Raw genomic sequence first — 20,276 nt, forward strand, 5'->3', positions numbered from 1 at the left:
ATATACATATATGCAGATATGACACATTAAAACAGGATTGTTGTGAAACTCAAAATGTTAACTGTACTGGTATTAGTCAAGGCACATTAGATAATTAGTAATATTAATGGTAAATCAAGAAACCAAAGTATATCAGTTGGCGATTCCTTAATTCTCCATATTGACAGTTTTCTATAGCCTGTATGCTTCAACAGCATAAAAGAATTCCTGAAATTCAGTTAGGGCTTCTGATTTTAGTGTCCCACCCCAAGATTTTGAGTGGCCCTATCGTGCCACCCCTGGGAAAAATAATGTTGCTACTTGGTGCTACTTGGGGTGGGCATATAGGATTGATTAACTCAAAATAAACTACTGAGCTCATAGTGTTCATTGAAGGGATGTATCTCAGACTCTAACAACCCATCAATGGATTTTTAATAGTTTGGCGGCAAAAGTGGAGCTCTAGTCATTGTTGGTTTTGGTCTTTTTTGACAGAAAAAAAGAAGAAACTTTAAACTATCCATGGTTGTCTTGTATTTCTTGTGTTTTGTATTTGCCCTTAACCTTAGCAATACCCCTAATTTTAGTCATACATTGAGAATAAAATCAGTGATTTATGACTAATAAAACACTAAAAAAAATCTCTTTATTCAACAGGCCAGTGACCTGGGCAGACTTTTTAAGGGAGAGTGCCATCTATGTTTTGGCTGCACGTCCGAATAGTTCTGCCACGCATATCCGCCTGCCTCTATAGTCCAGGATCCTCCACTGCACCTTAGCAGAGTGAGAGAGAGGGAGAGGGAGAGGGAGAGGGAGAGAGGGTGTACTCCATAGTCTACAGATAAGCGGAGGAAGATATACGTGGTGACACAATGACGTGAGGGAGGCCACTGAGTGAACTGGATAAAGCACTGAGAGACAGCGGATCAAGCCATCGACAGGATCTCTCCTCCTCTGCGCCACCTCAACCCCACAACACTTGACAACACAAGCGCTGATTGACATCGACGACGCAAGCGACAGCAGCTGTCACAGGTCCCAACTTCCCAAAAACTTGACGGCTTCCAAATGTAAGAGAGAAATAGGATGAGGACGACAACCACCCACCCACGACTTGTCAGCCAGTCAGTGATAATTCTTCGAGTCTAGCCATCATGCACACAATCAAATAAGCTCCTAGGATGCTCACACTCAATTAAATGACAAATACCACACACTCCATGGCCCTCCAGCTGCATAACACACCTCTCTGTGTGGGTACGTTAATGTGACAGGCTGTTACTTTTTTAAGCATCCATTCCTTTGGGCCTCATCATGTCCTAATAATAGTTCGTTGGTACTGTAATGGGATTGTGTTATTCACCAACACAATTGTTAATCACACTACACAGAGGCACATGCAGATTCATTATTGGTACTGTTTGACGAATGGATAGACTTCTCGGAGGAGATTTAACCCTGCAGCTGCCATTAATCAGAACATATACCAAACGGGAATGAAAGCTATCCGCGTACATAATATTATATGAGAACTGCTATTCATGCCAGTATAAATTATTATTATGCATTTAAAAAAGCTGTATTTATTCCTGTATCCTCTGATGTATCCTCTGTTTTCCCCAGTCTCATCCAACAGTCTATGTTCTTCTGAAGTACTAAGCGTGAAAAAGGATGTTAATGAAAGTTAACCCAGTAAAAGACATGCATATACTGCCATATAGTACATTTTGTTCAGGTTGTGCTCAGAGTTGCACTTTGACAAGGTGGAAACATCCGCCCTCCTGTTCTAGTGCCATTACTTGCACTTTGGGAATGAGATGTGGATGGACCACTGTGTGACATAATCACTGTAATTGAAATACTGAAAGACAATGGGAGATCTGGTGCAAACATTTGTCCTTTGTTAATATGCAGAAGCACTGTTTAAGAAAAAAAAAAGAAAAAAAAAACATTGTTATGAAAAACGTGGTGGGGATTCTATAATGTTACAGGTTATACAACAATTTAAATGCACATGAAACTGCCCATAGAATCACTGGAAACATGATGTAACAAGTAGAACATGTAGTGTTTATGCCATGTAAAGAAGGGGCCTATGCCAGGTCCTCCAAGTGAATAAAGTATGGTTATGACATGAACTTTGATTGTCTGAGGGATATGTCACAGTGCTGAAATAAATGCATGGCATATAGTTTCCTTGTTGGGAATCATGGGTTTGTGTCTTTTCTCCTTTATTAATGAGCACATTTTAGGATACTAAAAGCTAGTGCCGACCTCATCCACAGCCTGTTCACCCTGCTGCCACCTGGCAAGCAATATAAGAGTATCCACTGCCGAACCACCAGAATACAGAGCAGCTTCTTTTCTCAGGCTGTGAGACTCCTCAAGTCTCTGCACACACAGTGAATAAATGACTCTTCTCATAACCCTCAGCTCTAAGTCTTGAACAAGTTGTATGACTGCACTATACATTGCATTGAACTATTCTGTTTTCGCAACCAGGCTCTTAGACTAGACAAAAAGTGTGAGACATGGGTAAAATAGCATATAAAGTGATATTTTAACTAAAAGTAATCCAAATAAGTCACACAAATAGATATGAAAAAATTGTAGTCAGTGGTTTAGGGACTGGATGAATGAAATATGCTGTAGAGGTGTTGTGTTGCAAAAGATAAAATAAATGAAACAAAAGACAGAAAAAAGTTGTGGTGAGGAGGCTTTCCAGGCGGGGATGGACTGCGGATCTGTCTTAAGGCTCATTTATACGCCCTTTACGTACAAAAATAGATACATCCATTTCAAATGTTGTGAACATAGCTGCCATCATACTTCCATGCCTTCTTTTTGATTGCATGGACACAGCCAATCCATGGCCAAGAGGGCAGATCCAAAGTTTCCTACAACAACAAACGAGGCAACAGTGGAGGATGTCGTTATAATGTAACTTTTAACAGAGGCTGTGTTGTAGATGGTATTATCAGTGAGGTCATTATACATATTGCAACATGTTGAAGGAATATTCTTTTCACTATATTACTGACCTGTTCCACAGTGCTAATTTTTAAATGTCGTCATTGTCACCAAGAGGCAACCTCCGAGACTGAAAATTGAAGCCAATGTGGAAGTGCAAACTGTAGTTCATCGATTGGCCACTTGAGGCTGGCTCCAAAATGAATAAATCCCCACCGACCCCCATGCTAACTTCCAGTGGTATCTGTCTTCCGTCTCTGTTTATTTTTGTGTCTGTCTTTCCAGCATTTCTGGTGGGAGAACATGTCAATCAGCTCTCGATGGTTTCAAGACAAATAAAAAATGGAATAACATGTTATTTCTGTATGTGACAGCTGGGATCTTCTTTTGTGGTGTTATTACTTGCTTGCTCCTGGAGGGTGTGCATTACAGCTATTGTTCCTTTAGGACATATTCTGAAAAAAGAGCTGTATGCTCAATTAATTGCACACTCATGTTTATTGGATAAACCGTGATGAGGTGTATGCTAATTAATCCTTTGAGAGACACCTTTTTGTGGATTATCCCCCAACCTAAACATGCCAAAAATGTAATGGTACAGCATTCATGTCAGTTTATTAAATTTTTGGGGCCATGAATTAAAAGTTTCTAAAGAAAAAAATCTTTGCTCATTTGTTTTCTATGGGTTTGATACTGTTACTGTTTGTGTCCAGCATGTGAGTTTAGAGCAAACTTGGGCCAAACCACTTTTGCTCTTTCTGTCATGTGGTGTGGAGCAGGTGGCCCCAAATGCAGGAAACCGCAGGCAACATGAACACAAACAGACCACTCTTTTTGAGGTAGGCAAAAAGAAACAGTCAAACTATGGATCAAACAGAGACTGAACTGAAAACCAGGACTTAAATAAAAACTTGCTTTCTCCTCACTATTCCAAATAGATGGTGCAGAAAACATAGCATGATAAAACTGCTGCTCCATTGAGAGTGATTGCACAGATTATACATTTTACAGAGCATGAAGGGCCTTCCCTTAAAACCTTACCCATACATTCTCAAACATACGTTATGAATGTCAAGAGGTTCAGAGCACAGGGACAGTCACAAGTGACAGTTGTGGAGCAGATAAGAGCTGGGTGTCCGCTCAAGCTCACATCAAGAGGACAGAACGTCGCACTTAGAGCATCACAGCCACTGGACCTTTCACCTGCCGACAATTAAAATGAAGAATCTCATACCACCAAGAGGTTGCTTTCTTACTAAGGTTTGCCAGAGAGAGACAGAAACTGTGGTTTGAACAGTGCCTTTGCAGCTTTGAAGGCTTGTCAAGTTTTAAAATATCACAGTGTTGTTATAAAGCCTCTGCTGCCCTGAAGCGTGTCTTACTTTTTTTTTTTATCTGTCAGTAAAACAAAGAGTAGAAGTTGCTACTGCTGAGCAGAGTCCAGCAGTAGCATCTCCCCAAATGCTAAACTGAAGGTCAAACAAAAAGAGAGAGAAACACACATACAGGAGAAAGAGAGAGAAAGACACACACAGAGACAAAACAGGAAATCAAGATAAAAGGACAAAAAGAATGAGAGCGTGTGTGTGTGGGAGAGAAATCATTTAGATGAGGATGTTATGTAATTGTTTCATAACAGATTTGATGATGGCATTCTTGACCGGGCTAATTGCTACATTAAATGCTGAGTCAAATGTGAAACTTGAGCTTCTGAATTGGTTCAAGGTTGTCCCACCCAAATAGCCTCGCAAATGACTGGGCTAATGAGAAAGATTGTTTTAAGCCCTCTAATGCAGCACTCATGTCATTTGGGATTTTCAGCTTATGATTCAAGTCTTTGTGTCACCAAACAAGGCTTAGTATACTTTGCAGGATTGAAACAAAATGTTTTAAAGGGCTGAAAATGAAGCAGACTTGCTAGTTCAACTAGGGGCCATGTCTCTGTCTTTTAGAGATGAAAATTGTAGCACATAAAGCAGTAAAAGACATGTGTGTGTTTTTCTCTGTTCCTTTTTATATTTATAAAAATGCACTTTGTAGACATACAAAGAAAACATTGCGAAAATGTACATCTCCCCAAGTAATCGTCTGCCAGTATGGTGCAATTTCAAAAAAAGACTCAAATCTACTTCTTTCAAGTGTTATTTTTCAGTTTTGTTTTATTTCTAGACATTGGCATTTCTAACATCATTTTTTGCAGTGCACCTTTGCACTGCGATAGCCAAGCAAATTGCAAATGCAATCTCCTGTTGCACAATCAGTTTCTACTCTTTGCACGTGCTTTGTTACATACAATATTCAGAGCATATCTATGATCCTCTGCACATGGCTCACAACATGGAGGTGACTGATACGAAAAAGTTGTGACTTTTTATCTGACTCACACGTTTACATGTTATTAATGCTTAAAGTTTCACATATTTAAGGACGGGGCCACTTGAGTGACGGGCGATCTGTGAGGCATCGTTACAGTTTATGAGTCAGCGCCAGCATCTTGCCTACATATGGTCACCTTTGGCTCCATAAAAATCAGAATGGCAACAACTGAAATGCCAAACTTGAAGCTTTAAAACAGGAGTTCACAAACCAATGGTGACATCATCATTCTTACATCCAATTTTTTTTATGGAGTGACTTCATTCTCTGCTCAGGACATCATTTCTCCACTATATCTTTCCAGAGAAAATAGCTGTTTGCTGCTATTTTAATTCTCTGAATATAACATGGAGCTCATTTAAAGGCGACTATTTCTTCAATAAAATAGTTTAGTTTAACATTGGAAGCTACCTTCCAGCTCTGATAGCTTTAACCTGTATTCACTGAGGACTTTGACTCCACCAAAAGAGCTGACAGTCCGGATTTCCAGTACAACAGAGTTTTACACAGACATGTAATTCGGCTGCAGTGGTGCGTGTGACTTAGTTTGATGGAGGTGTCAGTGGAACCATCCATTCAACAAAGTTGTTCCAGTTAATTTAAACTTCTAGCAGACCATAGCAAATCTTGACAAGATGGAAGACCAATTGACTAATCAAGCAAGCAGTGTGGAACTCACAGATAAAATAAACTCACAAGTTTTGAAAACTCCTGCTGTACAATATATGTTTTCATTGTTTACCTAAAGGCCTTGCTTTCAAAGGATACGGCTGGCAATGTTCAATATTTGTCTTATAGTCCCAAAATCCCATTAAAAGACCAAAACCGACAATGATTCTATCCCATTCACAAGTATTGCTCATGCAGACAAAATTTGATGGGCTTATTTCTCTGTGTCATCGACCAAAAACACATTAATGAGACACAATATTGCACTGGCTGACTTGTCCCATCATTACAATGCTTTCCATGAGATAAAATAAAAGCTCTACGACTTTTTCTATGCACACAGAAGGCTCATCTTGTTTAGACTCTGTTGGCAAGTTACTTAAAATCTGTTTCAGTGAGTGTATTTCCTTTTCCAAGACATTTAGGCTGCCTTTTATGGTGTGCAGACCAAGCCACACCTGGGCAGTGATCATGCTGTGTAATCAATAACTTGATTTGCCACACCTGTCAGGTAGATGGATTATCTTGGGAAAGGTGCAAGTGCACACTAAAACAGATTTTAACAAATCTGTGAACAAAATTTGAGAGAAAAAAAGCCTTTTTGTGTGCATAGAAAAACAATTTTATATTTTATTTCAACTCATGAAAAATTCAGTGTACTTATTGTGATAGCTGTTGTCATGTGAAGAAACTGTATTATTTACAGTATTTATTGATGTAATATTGTTTGGCAGGGGTTAAATATACACAGTGAAAAGGACACGTGTAGTAATGATGTTACGTGTTTTGCTGTTTGGTGATAGTTTAAAGTGGTGATAGAGTGAAGAATAATCAATCAATATCAGGGGTGTGTAGTGAAAACCTTTAAGAAAGGGAATAGGAATGTAAGGAAAAGCAGATGAAGGGGCTAGTTTTGCAGTAAATATGATGCAATGGGTATGTCAGGCATCCCTTATGAAAAGCTGTCATGCAGAGTAATATAGTGACAGCATTGCCATTGTTATTGTGTCATTGTGTTTTTTGGTTTTCATTAGATTTTTTTTAACAATAAGAAAAATACAGAATAACACCGAATACATCCTTCAAGCCTAGACATGCAGATAATACTATTTGATAATGTTACAATCTCAGTGCTTTAATGAAGCAATTGCATAAATACAAGTGTCAAGAGTGTTGCATGCACAGATGAGAGCCTGTAGTGCCAAGGCAACAAGTGTGACTTTGTGAGTCATCGCCCTCCCCCCCATGTGTAATCTAGAGGAGCTTGGTACAAAGGTTATCTGGCGTGTCCTACAGAGAGTGTATCAGGGCCAGCTGCTGGCCGAGGTGCTGTGGTGCGGCTCGCGGGCTGCTGCTGTGTGATGGCTTCACTCAGCAGGGATGAGTAATGGTAAACAACAGTTGCAGTGTGGTCATGGCTCTGGGGAAGCAGTGCCGGAATGGAGCCGCAGTAAAATGTCAGCACATCAGTCACATCACGGAGTTCATCAGCAGGTCTGTTAGCCAATACTGGATTTCTAATGAGGCTGGGAAAGCTCGTCCAATTTAGGTGTTAGTTCTGGTCTGTTTGGCTTTAGAGTGGAAATTTTTTAAAGACGAAAATTTCCCTGAAATGTCTGTCAATGCTAAAATAGGATAATAAGTTTGAAAGACTGATAGACACATAGAGAGAGAAAATATGAGCTCAAACCACACTGGATTAAAGTAGCAGCGTGTAGGATTTAGTTTCATCTAGTGGTGAGGATTGCAGATTGCAACCAGTTAAAACTTTTCCTGGTTAGGATTAATTCACTGTTCAAGGTTCAGGAGTTTCTTAGCGGGAGCTGAATTATCCGTATATGTCTCCTTCGCACTAAAACAGATGGACCAGGTGATTAAAAAACACTAGATAAAGCAGTTTCACATCACAAATTTCTCCAACATCATTAGGCTTGTTAGTTCAGCACCAACTAACGTGTGCTCACCTTTTTTTCTCTGACAACTTAAGATCCAGATGTTCAAGAGATATTTCCCAGGAGCTGAATTATCTGCAGAGGTCTTTTTTCCTTCAAAACAAACTGAGAATGTAATTTAAACCGGCCCATTCTCATTCCAAACTTGTAAAATTCAAGTTGACAGTGCTTTTTACATAAGATCGCAACAGCAAAAGCCATCTTTCGTATCTGCATGAAATGCAGCAGGAAGGTGAAAATGGTCTAACAAACCCCAGATTTTCACGCAGGAGTCTGGTGTTCACCTCCCATCTTGAACCTCCCTCATCTGAACCATCTGTGCCAGCATGTGTTTGTCAACGCTCTGGCTCTGGTTGACATGTGCTGTTGATGCTTAAACATAACCACATGCAGCATAATTCCACCATGTGCTTGTGTTGACATCACGATAGCAGCATCCCAGAACGTAATATGTCGACACGGAAGTCCACTGCATGTGACTGTTTTTCCCACGCTGCCACTGCAGAGGAGTTACTAACTACAGTGGCTGATGCAAAAGCACAAAAACATGGATAGCTCTTTGTAGAGTGGTTTGTCCATTCTTGGCTACTGTAGAAACATGGTAATGCAACATTGTGGACTCCTTGGTTGAGGACCTGCTCCCTATACAGATAAAAACAAATCATTCTAACATAAATAAAAACACCACAGTTGTTATTTTAAGGTGATAATACACAAAAAAACATAAACTTTTTACATTGTGTTCCTTTGCTGCCAACGTATCCCCCTAAATCCTACACATTGGACCTCTAAAAAGAAGAAAAGATGGCTTTTGAAGACACAAGATGATCCAGGGTTAACCCACTCCCACCTCAGTCCTTTTTCTGCCGCCAACTGATTTTCAACACATCAAAAGTAGCAACACGCCATACCATCTCATCAGTCCATTTATAGATCCACCTCCGCACACAAGCAAAAACATCACATCCCACCTCCACCAGCCAGGCCAACTTCTTCCTTGGAGCCCACTCAGTCTCCTCAGCTGTCGTGAGGCAATTAGAGCCGTCTGGTTACAGGACGTTTGTCTAACATGCCTGGCTCTTAGATTTTTAAAACTCATTAGAGGAAATACTAAAATCCTCCTGTTGTAGTGTTGTATGGCACATATCGCTCACCTGCACAAAAAAAACATGCGCATTTAAATTACTTTATCACACAATAACAGCCTGACTGTTTTCACATGTAATATTTTCTCCCAGATAAAAAGACAGCTGAAAAGAAACCAACAATATAAGCTGCTTATTACGAGGCATAAAGGCTGTGAAGGGAAAAATTAAATCTCTGTAATTGAACACCCGGTGTGGACTGACATCTGTGTACTGCAATCAACTGTGACCATGCCCATAATTTGGTGCTGCGTCTGCTGTGACATTGTAGATAATAGGGCCTTGTGAAATGGAGATTCTGTTGCTTTTAAACGGTCCAGTGAAATCTAACCTCCCTTCAGTTCACGCATCTCTGCTGGGCACTTTTTTATTTAGCTCCTCATTATGTGCCAAAAGCCTCCAGCATTTACTGCACTGTGTCTGGAGGATGTTGCAGTGCTGTGGGGGGGGGGGGGGGCGTCATTAGTTCTATCAAACCTGTGTCAAGTCAAAGTTTGAGAGAAACAGAATTGATATGGATAGGTAATGGTGGTGAGAGGACAACACAAACATGAAAAGACACTTTTGCTGCAGCTCAACATGACTCTGCAAACAGTTAGGAAAACAAACTGTAAGAGAAGGTACTGCACTGAATCCCAAAAGTGTTGTAAAGGCAAATGCTGATTGCAAAAAAAAGAAATGCAATTGCTTTAAATGCCCAGCTTGTATTGCATGCATAACAACTTTAATTAAATCCCAAAAACAACATATAGGCTATAAGATAAGAAAACTGATTGTGGCCACACTCCATTAGGCGTGCCACTTGGTATTATGCGTACTGGCTCACTCACTTGTATGGCTCACTGATGCACTTAAAGTGGAACATTGTTAGCGTTTTAAATCACACCTGCACTTTTCTTGCAATGACAACTCAAAATATCTGCCTCATCTACTGACTGGGCCCAACAGCACTGCTTAGGGCAATTGTGACCACAACATCTGTGTGGCGTTTGGCACTGAATCAGGATCAGATTGCCTGACATAAGAATACGTTATGTGCTACATCATCTCGTCTCTATAGATCAGAGATACGGACAGAAGGCCAGTGGGCAGTCACAGTAGCCCCATACATGTTTCTAGGATTTTAGGACATTTGTAAGATTTTATCAATTTTGAAAAAGGATTTCAGGACATTTCTAGGATTTTACGACACTTCTAGGATTGTATGATATTTCTAGGATTGTAGGACTTTTCTAGGACTTTAGGACATTAGGGGCTTATCACCTCTAAGGGCTAGTGGAGGATGTAAGGGGTCCTCCACTAGCCCTTAAAAAAAAGAAAAAGCTGGGGAGGCCACATGGCACCCTATCAGGGTGCAGATTTTGCCCCATGAGCTGTAAATTAAGTATCACTGCCACAGAGTGTGATATTTTAGTCATCACAAAACTTACAGGAGACAATTGTGGCTTTGGAGTTTTGAAGGTGACCTTATACTGCATTGTTACAGCTAGACCTCCATAGTTCATAAGACACTTTAAGACCTTTTGTGTGAATGGCAAATTGCACTTAGTTGTTGCACATGATATGTTGCTGAGCAATCTCATGGTAAATGTCAAGAATGACACAAAGCTGTTTCAGTAGTCTAGAATCAGTAGCCTTTAGCAGAAGGTACTATCGCCAGCTGAGAGAAATCACTAATCAGTGGCATGACATTTAAGCACAGATCCAAATATAAAGGGATAACTCCTCATTAGTAATAATTCATAGTGCAGTTTGATGTGTGTAGGTCGGCTTAACATACAATAGACCTTTTTCACAGAAGATATTTTGACATGTCATAGTAGGAAAAGCACAGGTGTATTTAATAAGATTAGATAGGCCTGTAGTTGCACTCCATTTAGGGCAGGCCTTGATATTGTGCATGTTGGTTGATGGGGATAGCTTACTGGGACACTTAATGGAAGTGAACCATCATTAAGGCTATCAGTTTCACCTGTGCTTTTCCTACTATGACAAGTAGGACAAGTCAAGACAAAATGTCAGCAGTGAAAACGGTCTGTCCTTTACATTTTAGGCCTATATGTATGTATGTGTATGTACAGCTTGTGTATCATCTTGATATGCCTATATATTCTGTGTTCTATGCCAATAAATACATTAATAATATTAATAAATAACAACAACAACAATAATAATAATAGTAATAATAATACACAAATGAAAAATAAATTATTTAAAAATAAATAAATAATAAATTACTATTTTCCTTACTAATTCTTTTGTAGGTTTTGAATTGATTAGCAATTTGTCATAGCAGAATTTGATACATCTTGTCTAAAGTACGTAAGTTTTGCACAAAATTACATTTTATGTTTCTTGACTCATTACATGCAAATAGAGGTGTTTTCATACTGTAGAGATTGTTACTGTACTTGACTCACGCCTCCATCTAGTGTTGAGTGCATAAAATTACATTACAAATATATATAGGTCAAATATTTCGTCTTTAACATGTGATAACGATTACAAAATACAACAAGACTACCGCATATAGCTGCTGACACAACAGTAATTGCGTGTTGGTAAATATGTTTTGCGATTATTCGGAAATTTTGAATCCAACAATGTAACCTTTTTATTTGTGATCAACTGCGCTTGCGCAAAACAGGGGGGCGGGTTTGTTTAGCATGACCAAATGTTTTGTTTACTGCCCCCGGTGAAATGGGTCAGATGAGCTAACGGGACTCCTACGATCTCACACGCCTCTGAGGTAAAACCCGAAACGACCGTCTGTATATAATCAGTTCATTCAAGGTTTGAGTTTGTATCTCTTCTGTGTCGCAGCCGGTAGCACCGATCACCGTCAGGACGTCCAACCGGCTACACAACACACCGAAGCTAGCTGCTAGCAATGTTAGCTTTACCAAACCATGTAACGCTACCTCTTGTTGCCACTTGCTTACCATTGGCTGATACTCATATGCCTGGCATCCAGTCTGTACATGCGAATAAAAATATAACCCCCCAAATAGTTAGTCATAGAGCTTATTTTTTTATTTTGTTTTACACATTAGGTTTTTAGATAAGCTAACGGGTCGTTAGCTTTAGCCTAGGGTCACTACCTTTGGTGGCTAATATCAACATCATACCGTTATGCGGCGTAACTACAATAATATATACGCTGTTCAACATTTCATTCGTTTTATATTATCGTCTCACTTACTATCATTCTCAGAAAAGCATGGTTAGTCGTGGAAATGCTCACTCTATGTACTTAAAGTAAAAAATATTTTTATTGTAAACATTACTATGATACGGTGGAAAAGTAACGTTGTCCCATTATCAACGCTTATGCAATATTTAACCAGAAAAAAAACGACAGTATTTGAAAAAAACACTCTCATAAATCCTGACACAGACACTAAATACCTTTAAACTCCCTCAGTCTCCCCTCTGTGTCATCTGATACTGAGGTGGTGTAGTAGTGACACATACAGTAATCACATGATAATAATTGCAATATCACACGTCTCAGTAACACCCTTTAGGAATAATGTCATATTGCTTTTCAAAAGTACATTTTTAAATTTTGAACAAATTTGGTGTCACTTATGGTAGCTGGTTTCATTTCATTTCACAGCAGCATGAAACTGAACCTGCACTGACTTGTAACATCCTGGAAATAGGTAATCCATTGCAGTAAATGATACATCTGCCTTTATTTAGTCTGGGTTGTGTTACCATTACTCACTCATGCAGCTGGCAGTGCAGATTATTTCCACCAATGCATTCCTACGTTACTGCAGTAGTAACATATTTCAGCAAAACGTACATGAAAACAAAACACAGAAGCCAACATGTGTATCGATTATTACGGATTTTCTATCTCTAGAGTTTATGGAAATATATTCTAATAGGCAAAGAATTAAAGAATGTAAACATTTATAGTTTGAAGGAGTAATAATAGCAATGTCAGAAATATGGGATACTCCATATCCCATATTTCTGACATTTCTACAAAATGTTGGTCCTTGAAAGAGAGAAGGTGTCATGGTGAAAGAAATATTAGGATCATTTTCAGCCTAACAAAATAAAATGCCTTGGTTATAACTTTGCAGGCCCTAAAGTGGTGTGTCGAAAAGTATACTGCCATTCATTTCCCAGTTGCAAGAATTGATTCATGATGGTGCAGTATGTTTTGTTTATGAAGTCATATTGTACAAATAACTGCTAAATCCAGTTATCAGATGAAAAGGTGAAGTAAAAAAGTGAAGTCTCTCTTTCAGAGGAAAGCTTTTATTTTTTTCAAGTCCTTCTACATGGATCTGACCCACTGCTGCTTGTACTCTTTGTACATTTGGGTGAACTTATTCTGTCCAATGTGTATTTTTATTTGTTTTAATCTTTCTCATATGAGTGATGAGGTCTATCGCTGCAGTAGCTACAGTACCTGGTATTCATGATTAATTAATTTACTTAAAAAAAACTTAAAATCTTGTGCATTCTTGTCTGAGTTGCTTTGGCTTTTTTTTTTACACACAGGGACCTTGAGTTAGCTTACAAGAAGATACAGCCATGGGGAATACAAGCAGTGAGAGGGCTGCCATGGGCCAGGGGGAGAAGGCTCAGCGGAGGGACAGCCGAGGCACCAAGGATGGAGGGGGGCCAAAAATCCTCATGGACAGCCCTGAGGATGCAGATATTTTTCATGGTGAAGACATGAAAGTAAGTTGGGCTGCTCTCTCAGAGACAGTTTATCTGCTCAAACCTGTTGTCATTTTTACAAATTAATTGTTTTTTGATGTTTTTTTTAGGCTCCTTTAGAGAAAGAGGAGTTCCTCGCATGGCAGCAAGACTTGGAGGCAGATGACAAAGGGCCAACTCTGGACAGACCAACAGTCTTCCGCTGGACTGGAGATGGAAAGGAGGTCTACCTCTCTGGATCCTTCAACAACTGGGCCAACAAGATCCCTCTTATTAGAAGGTGAGGGAGCGTCCTAAACGCTATGGTCTCTATAGCCTGTTTTTTTTTGTGTTGTAATGGGAATTTTGTTGCTTAAAATTCTATACTCTTTACTAGTTATTATATAGAAAAAGATTCACCAGTTGTCATGCAAGCTAATAATAATCAAACACGACTATATAGATTGTTTTTCATGAAACAGCTGATTTGATATCCGAAATCTCAAGTGCCTAGGAGCAATCTTTTCAAGGTCCAGTTTGATGACTTGATTGTATCCACATTATTGCTTTCAAGTCAAAGATTCAAAGAGAAGTTTGTTGTTAATGCTTTCTCTTGTTGTCTGTCAAAGTCAGAACACCTTTGTGGCCATTGTTGATCTACCTGAAGGGGAACATCAGTACAAGTTTTATGTGGACGGGCAGTGGACCCACGACCCAGCTGAGGTCTGCTATTATTCTCGAATATGACCTTTTTTTCTTGTTTGATCAGCTCACCATGCAACTAGAAAAGATGTGGCAGTTATCTGTTTTAAAAATAATAAAGTATCTGGCATGTTTATACTTCTGAACTCAGCTTGAAGATTTGATCGTCTCGTGTTTCCTCACAGCCAGTAGTAACCAGTCAGCTTGGGACAGTCAACAATATCATCCAGGTGAAGAAAACAGACTTTGAGGTGTTTGACGCTCTAATGGTGGACTCACAGAAATGCTCTGACATGTCAGGTTAGTGTTGACAACTCCTTTGATGTCCGCCTTGTTAGAGTTTTAGATATTTTTGTTTGTTATTGTGTCATTTTTGGTCCTTCTGGTCACAATGTGTTGCCACTATTATTAAACACGTTGAATTATTGACCATGATCTTTAAGTTCATTTTGTACTTTAAAAATGAAAATATAGCTATTAAACTGGTCTGTTAAATGGTTGGAAATTATGTTTTGTGTTAGTCATAATATTCCACCCTTGCGACTTTTCTCTTTTTCTTTTACCAGACCTCTCCAGCTCTCCTCCGGGGCCGTATCATCAAGATGCCTATGTTCCTAAACAGGAAGAGAAGTTTAAGTCTCCGCCCATACTCCCTCCACACTTGCTACAGGTCATCCTTAACAAAGACACTGGAATTTCTGTAAGTAGCTGTGATGCAATAAAATGAGGCTTATTTCAACCTTCTTGTCATTTATTTGAAGAGACATAAACTGTCTCTTCAGGAATGAATGTTGTGTTTTTTATAAAAAGTAGTGTTTCTCTCATAGAGCTTTGTTAAGCATTACACAGCTTCGCTATAAAAGTCAAATCACAAACACCTGAGACAACTACAACATCAGTAACCGATAAAGAACATCCACAAAATGAGACAAGCAACATATATAGAGAGCTACAAACTACAATAGAAATGTGGGAAGAAAAAAAAACATAAATATTGCACATAGAAAGACAAAGACAATCTTGTTCAACATACTTTTTCTGTCCTTTTTTTTATCCAGTGTGACCCTGCGTTACTCCCAGAACCCAACCACGTCATGCTCAACCACCTTTATGCTCTTTCCATCAAGGTAAGGTCTTAAAATGGTTCAGTGTTTGTTATTTTTCAGCACCACATGGTTGCTGAAATGTGGCAGTACTTTTTGTGGTGACACTTGAGAAACGACCATCTTTGTTAGCATTTTTAGTAGAAACTGTGAGCTGCTGCAGCTGTTAGCGAGCTTGCACATAGCCTGCAGGGCCGATCGTATCTATGGAATGCCAACAATGATAACAAGCTGCTAATAAGGGAGCTGACGGACAGAAAATTGCCTGTTTTTTATTCCCACATTGTGACAAGAAAAACCAACTAAATGTGCATGTCAAGATATAAATACTAACAGCAGTGTAAAACTCAATTAGAGAAAAAAGAAAAACAAAAAATAACACACAAGCAGAGCTCACACTTGTGCCTTGCCTGTGGATTCCCCATCCAAACCACCCACAGTATTTTCCATAGGAGTTGGCAGCTTGTCAGATAGTCAGTGACTTTTTTTTCCCTATTAGCGTCATCTGTGGTGGTAATTTGTTATTGCTATGCGTCTTTTTCTCAAAACTGACTCCGTACTTGGAGCTTTGCAAGTGTGATCACACATTTATAGAGATGGCAGATAAAACGCTGCAATTTATATTTGAAAAATAACGTATTGTACACTTTGAAGTTAATAAATGGGACCAAACCTCAGTTACTTTTCCGATTTTTCACAGAGACACTGGCAAGTGGGGATCAGCAGATCTGGCCCCGCTGGAGCTCTAATAGTTATCTCATGAAGCTGCAAAATTCTGAAAAATAGCATGCTTACTAGATGATTTCATAGCAAAACCTAATAGAAAGCCAAATTTTGATCTGCAAAATAATGAATTAACAAGCACTAGACACAGACCAGCTGTGCAGCTGTGTGTCTTTTGCATTAAAGGTGTAATTATAAGATATCAGATGAGCATGAGTGAGTGGAAGGATTTTCGATCGAAACTTTTACAAAAAAGTTGAAGCGTCGCCTTATCGCCCATTCCATTTTGAATTTTTGGTATCGCTTACACCATTCATTCAAAGCATCACTGACCTGGAATGTATCTGTGTGTTTTGTGCACACACATACTTTGTTTTTTTTTTTTTGTTGTTGTCAAAAATGGCTACTTGGAGCTTGACAATGGAGTTTACAAAGTACTTTCAAAAGAAACAGAGCAAGCAGTGAGCTGTTTGAGTGGAGCGGTCTTTGAGGGTGGTGGGGTGAACAAATATGTGATCAAGAGTGGAAATGCTCACTGCTCCACTCTGCTCACATGCTCTTTTGGACATTGGAAAGTGTTGGAAAATTTAGGGAAGCATTTGCTGTGTTGCATGAAAAAGCTTGACTTTCCATGCCATTGGAAACTTAAGCCATCCTGCGTCCAGCAGTAATCAGAGCCTGTGATGAGTATTTTTTCCATACAAGGTGTAGTTTACCTCAATGACATGTCAGATAGTTTAAGGTTCACCTAATCATCTGTAGCTCTTCCTGTAATCAACTTTTAGCAGTTGCAGTAGTTATACGTGATGCACTAACAACAGAGCACAAAACAATGTCTATATTTTACCGTAGTTATTTTTTCCGAACAATGACATGTTCATTTCCACTAATAAGGCTGCACCGTCTATAGCTGCTTTACAGGAAAATCCCTATAATGGTTCATGGTGAAATGCCTTTAAATGATGGGTTCACTCTTTTAAGTATCTCTTTAAACAAAACTCACATGCCTATATGTCCACTGAAACGGTTTTTGCTTTCTGTAAACTTGAACTTATCCTGCAATGTTAAGAAGCAAAAGTGTTTGGTTTCCTTGTAATAGTTGCTTAACAGCAGTGCACCCTGTCACAGCTTTACACAGCAAATGAGTCTCTGAGTCTCTCTATGAAAATTAGAACAGGAATATAAGTAGTGCTGAACATTACATTGCCTCATTGTTGATGGGGATTAGTGAGCAGAGTGGGTTGTCGAGATTAGTGGGTGGCCCTCCTGCTTAGCTGTGATTTACAGTATGGTGACATTGCACATGTTTTGACTGATGCCATTGTTCCCATTGGCCCAAAATGTAAGCACGTGTTTCATTCTTCAAGAGTTTTGAAGTTGATTTTTACTTTTTTTTGTCACAGGATGGAGTGATGGTGCTCAGTGCAACACATCGCTACAAGAAGAAGTATGTCACCACCTTACTGTATAAGCCCATCTGACTGAAGTCTTTTCAATCCTGTCTGAGTGTGTTAACTGTACACTGAGTGTACAAAATATTAGCTCCACTTGTTCTTTCCATAATGCTGAGTGTGCAGGTGAAACCAGGACACATCACCTGGATGAGAATCTTAGATGAAGCTCAAGAGCTCCGAGATTATATCTTGTACACTCATTGTATATCCAGTTATTGTACACATCTATTTAGGACGATAAATGTCACTCAGTCACTCCAATCCTACATAATCTGCCTTTATTTGTTCACCGATTGCCCTCTGTAGTTTTCTCCAACACTATCTTTGCTTAGTAGACATAGAGAGGCAGTAATAAGGTTGGACTCCATGGCACGTCTGTGTTCAAAACAGACAGATGTAATGACGCGAACTGGTAAAGCTGGGGAAATCTGACGGAAAGTCCTCAGGTACATGAGGCTGCTGGAGTGATTCCCACGATTAGGAAAACAACAGCGGTACAATCGAGGATGTGAATGTTGAGGTCAATGATGGAATAAATGCACTGCGGTAGTTTTCCACTGATTTCATTCACCTATTCATCCTGAGTTTTATTTAGTGGTGATGACAAAGCACACAGTAGATATTTTCTATCATTTGTGAAGTATTTAGATTTTTTAAATTTTTAAAAAATATATACGCTTTTGTTGATGATGTGGTTTGTTTTGTCGTTCAAAACTCATGTTTTATAGTTAGTTGCAGTGTTGTGGTAGACTGAGAAGGAGCAGATTTTTAGTTTAAAACAAAACCGTAATTATATCTTTTTGACAAATTAATGTGGTCTAAACTTTATAATTACATTATTAGTTTTGCACTACAAGAAAAGTTTATTTTTAATGTAGATTCATCTGTACATAGATGCAGTGTATGTACTGTTAAAGCATAATAATTTAGAAGAGGAATGATGCTCAGTCTTTAAAACATAAATTTCCTTTTTTCATACAATACATTCCAAAAATTAAGTCACATCAGACATTTGTTCCCCGCTGGCATATTCAATGTAGCATCATTGGCATGTGCCATTAAACATTGCCAATCTTTAGCAGCAGTGCCAGTGTCAGATGATGGACAAAAAAAGACATGTACAGTGGAAACTGCATATAGCAATCACAGTTATGTGGATCAAAACTCTTGGGACAGAATGATTCCAATACAAATGTTGTTGAAATACGAGTTTATTTTATGTCTTTTTAAACATAACACATATGGGAAAAAAATACTAGCTATATTTTTTAACTTAACTCGCACCATGCAGTACGCAGTCTGCTTCCAGCTGCCAAACTGAGGACAGTTCTACGTGCACATCGAAATGATGACAGGATAAAGAAAGTAAAAATTCCCTCAATGAAAAACATTGTCTCCTCAAAGCCTTTGGCTGCTGGAGATGGAGACAGAAAGCAAATGTGAATGTGGAAAGTTTCTGTGGTTGAAGCTGCCCTCGTCAGGTGGATTGATAATGACCAGTTACATAACGCCCCCTCGAGCGAGCCCCTCGTGAGGAAAAAATGGCAGAAAATTAAGTTTCCATAGGCGGGTTTGAGTGATAAAAAGGCTGACATGGTAAATAATTAGAAAAAAAGGGAAGCTGTGTGTACAAATATTGATTATATTGGAATCTGCATGAGAAATAGTGACTGCTTTTCATGATCAGTTTGACCCAGACAGACATGATCACTATAAGTAGTTTCCACAGTAATAGGAATCAAATTATTAAAGATATTTGACAATGAAACAAAACAGTAGATCAGAGAAGGTCATGTGACCAACACTCACTTGAAGAACCACAACACTGATAAAGGGACCAGTTGCACTGTTTAAAGATTTTATTCTAAATTTTATTTTTATTTTTTTACAGTTGACATGTTTATTAGTGGTCTGTATGCATTTCATGAATTCTGAAGGACTTGTTTTGGATTTGTTTTAATTTAATGATATGACATCAATGTATCATTGTCACGTATGGTATGTTGGTATAAATGCTGTTAACAATTGAAACCTTGATATTTATTATTTTGTTTTCTAGGCCAGTAGACGCTGACAATCTCCTCAGTAAAGGTCACATTTGTTTGGGTTTCCTCTGCTGTTGTTTCAGAGCTGACATAGTCATAATTTATTGATGCAAAAATGCAAGACTTTAAAATTACTTGCAGTATCATTCGAAGTGTTGTTGACCCCTTGAACCATGCTGGTGTGCACATTTTCCATTTTGAGACATTTGTATTAAAGATTTAGTTAAACATATTTGGTGTTTGTTGTATTTTTTATTACACACACTAATTAATTTGATTATAGATATGCAAAATGTTTCAAAGACTCCTTTTTTTCCATATCATTAGTGGATTCACTAACCACTAACAATAAACACAATCCCAAACTAGAAGTCATACTTTTAGAGCTACAATCAAAATAAAGACACATCACGTTTATGAAGTCACAGATGTGCTGGAAACATTCTCCTGCACAGCTGCTGTATAGTACTCGTGACGTTGAACAGTTTGTCCAAGC

The 20,276-nt window shown here is 38.8% G+C and overlaps 2 protein-coding genes across 2 annotated transcripts in view; both read left to right on the forward strand.

The window, feature by feature from the left end:
• Positions 1 to 2,063, forward strand: part of phf24 (PHD finger protein 24) — a 34,840-nt gene extending 32,777 nt beyond the window's left edge. The window contains exon 8 of the mRNA XM_042509480.1: positions 637 to 2,063. Within this exon, the coding sequence (XP_042365414.1) occupies positions 637 to 733 (97 nt within the window). The 3' untranslated portion in view covers positions 734 to 2,063. The remainder of the gene's footprint in view (positions 1 to 636) is intronic.
• A 9,687-nt stretch (positions 2,064 to 11,750) lies between these two features.
• On the forward strand, positions 11,751 to 20,012 carry prkab1a (protein kinase, AMP-activated, beta 1 non-catalytic subunit, a). The gene is made up of 8 exons (XM_042509762.1): positions 11,751 to 11,840; positions 13,613 to 13,795; positions 13,885 to 14,054; positions 14,383 to 14,476; positions 14,641 to 14,755; positions 15,022 to 15,155; positions 15,514 to 15,582; positions 17,685 to 20,012. The coding sequence occupies exons 2-8, from the start codon at positions 13,646 to 13,648 to the stop codon at positions 17,760 to 17,762; spliced, it is 810 nt and encodes a 269-aa protein (XP_042365696.1). The 5' UTR covers positions 11,751 to 11,840; positions 13,613 to 13,645; the 3' UTR covers positions 17,763 to 20,012.
• Positions 20,013 to 20,276: the final 264 nt, after the last annotated feature.

This window comes from Plectropomus leopardus, chromosome 20 (assembly GCF_008729295.1).
Source record: "Plectropomus leopardus isolate mb chromosome 20, YSFRI_Pleo_2.0, whole genome shotgun sequence".
NCBI classification, from domain to species: domain Eukaryota; kingdom Metazoa; phylum Chordata; class Actinopteri; order Perciformes; family Serranidae; genus Plectropomus; species Plectropomus leopardus.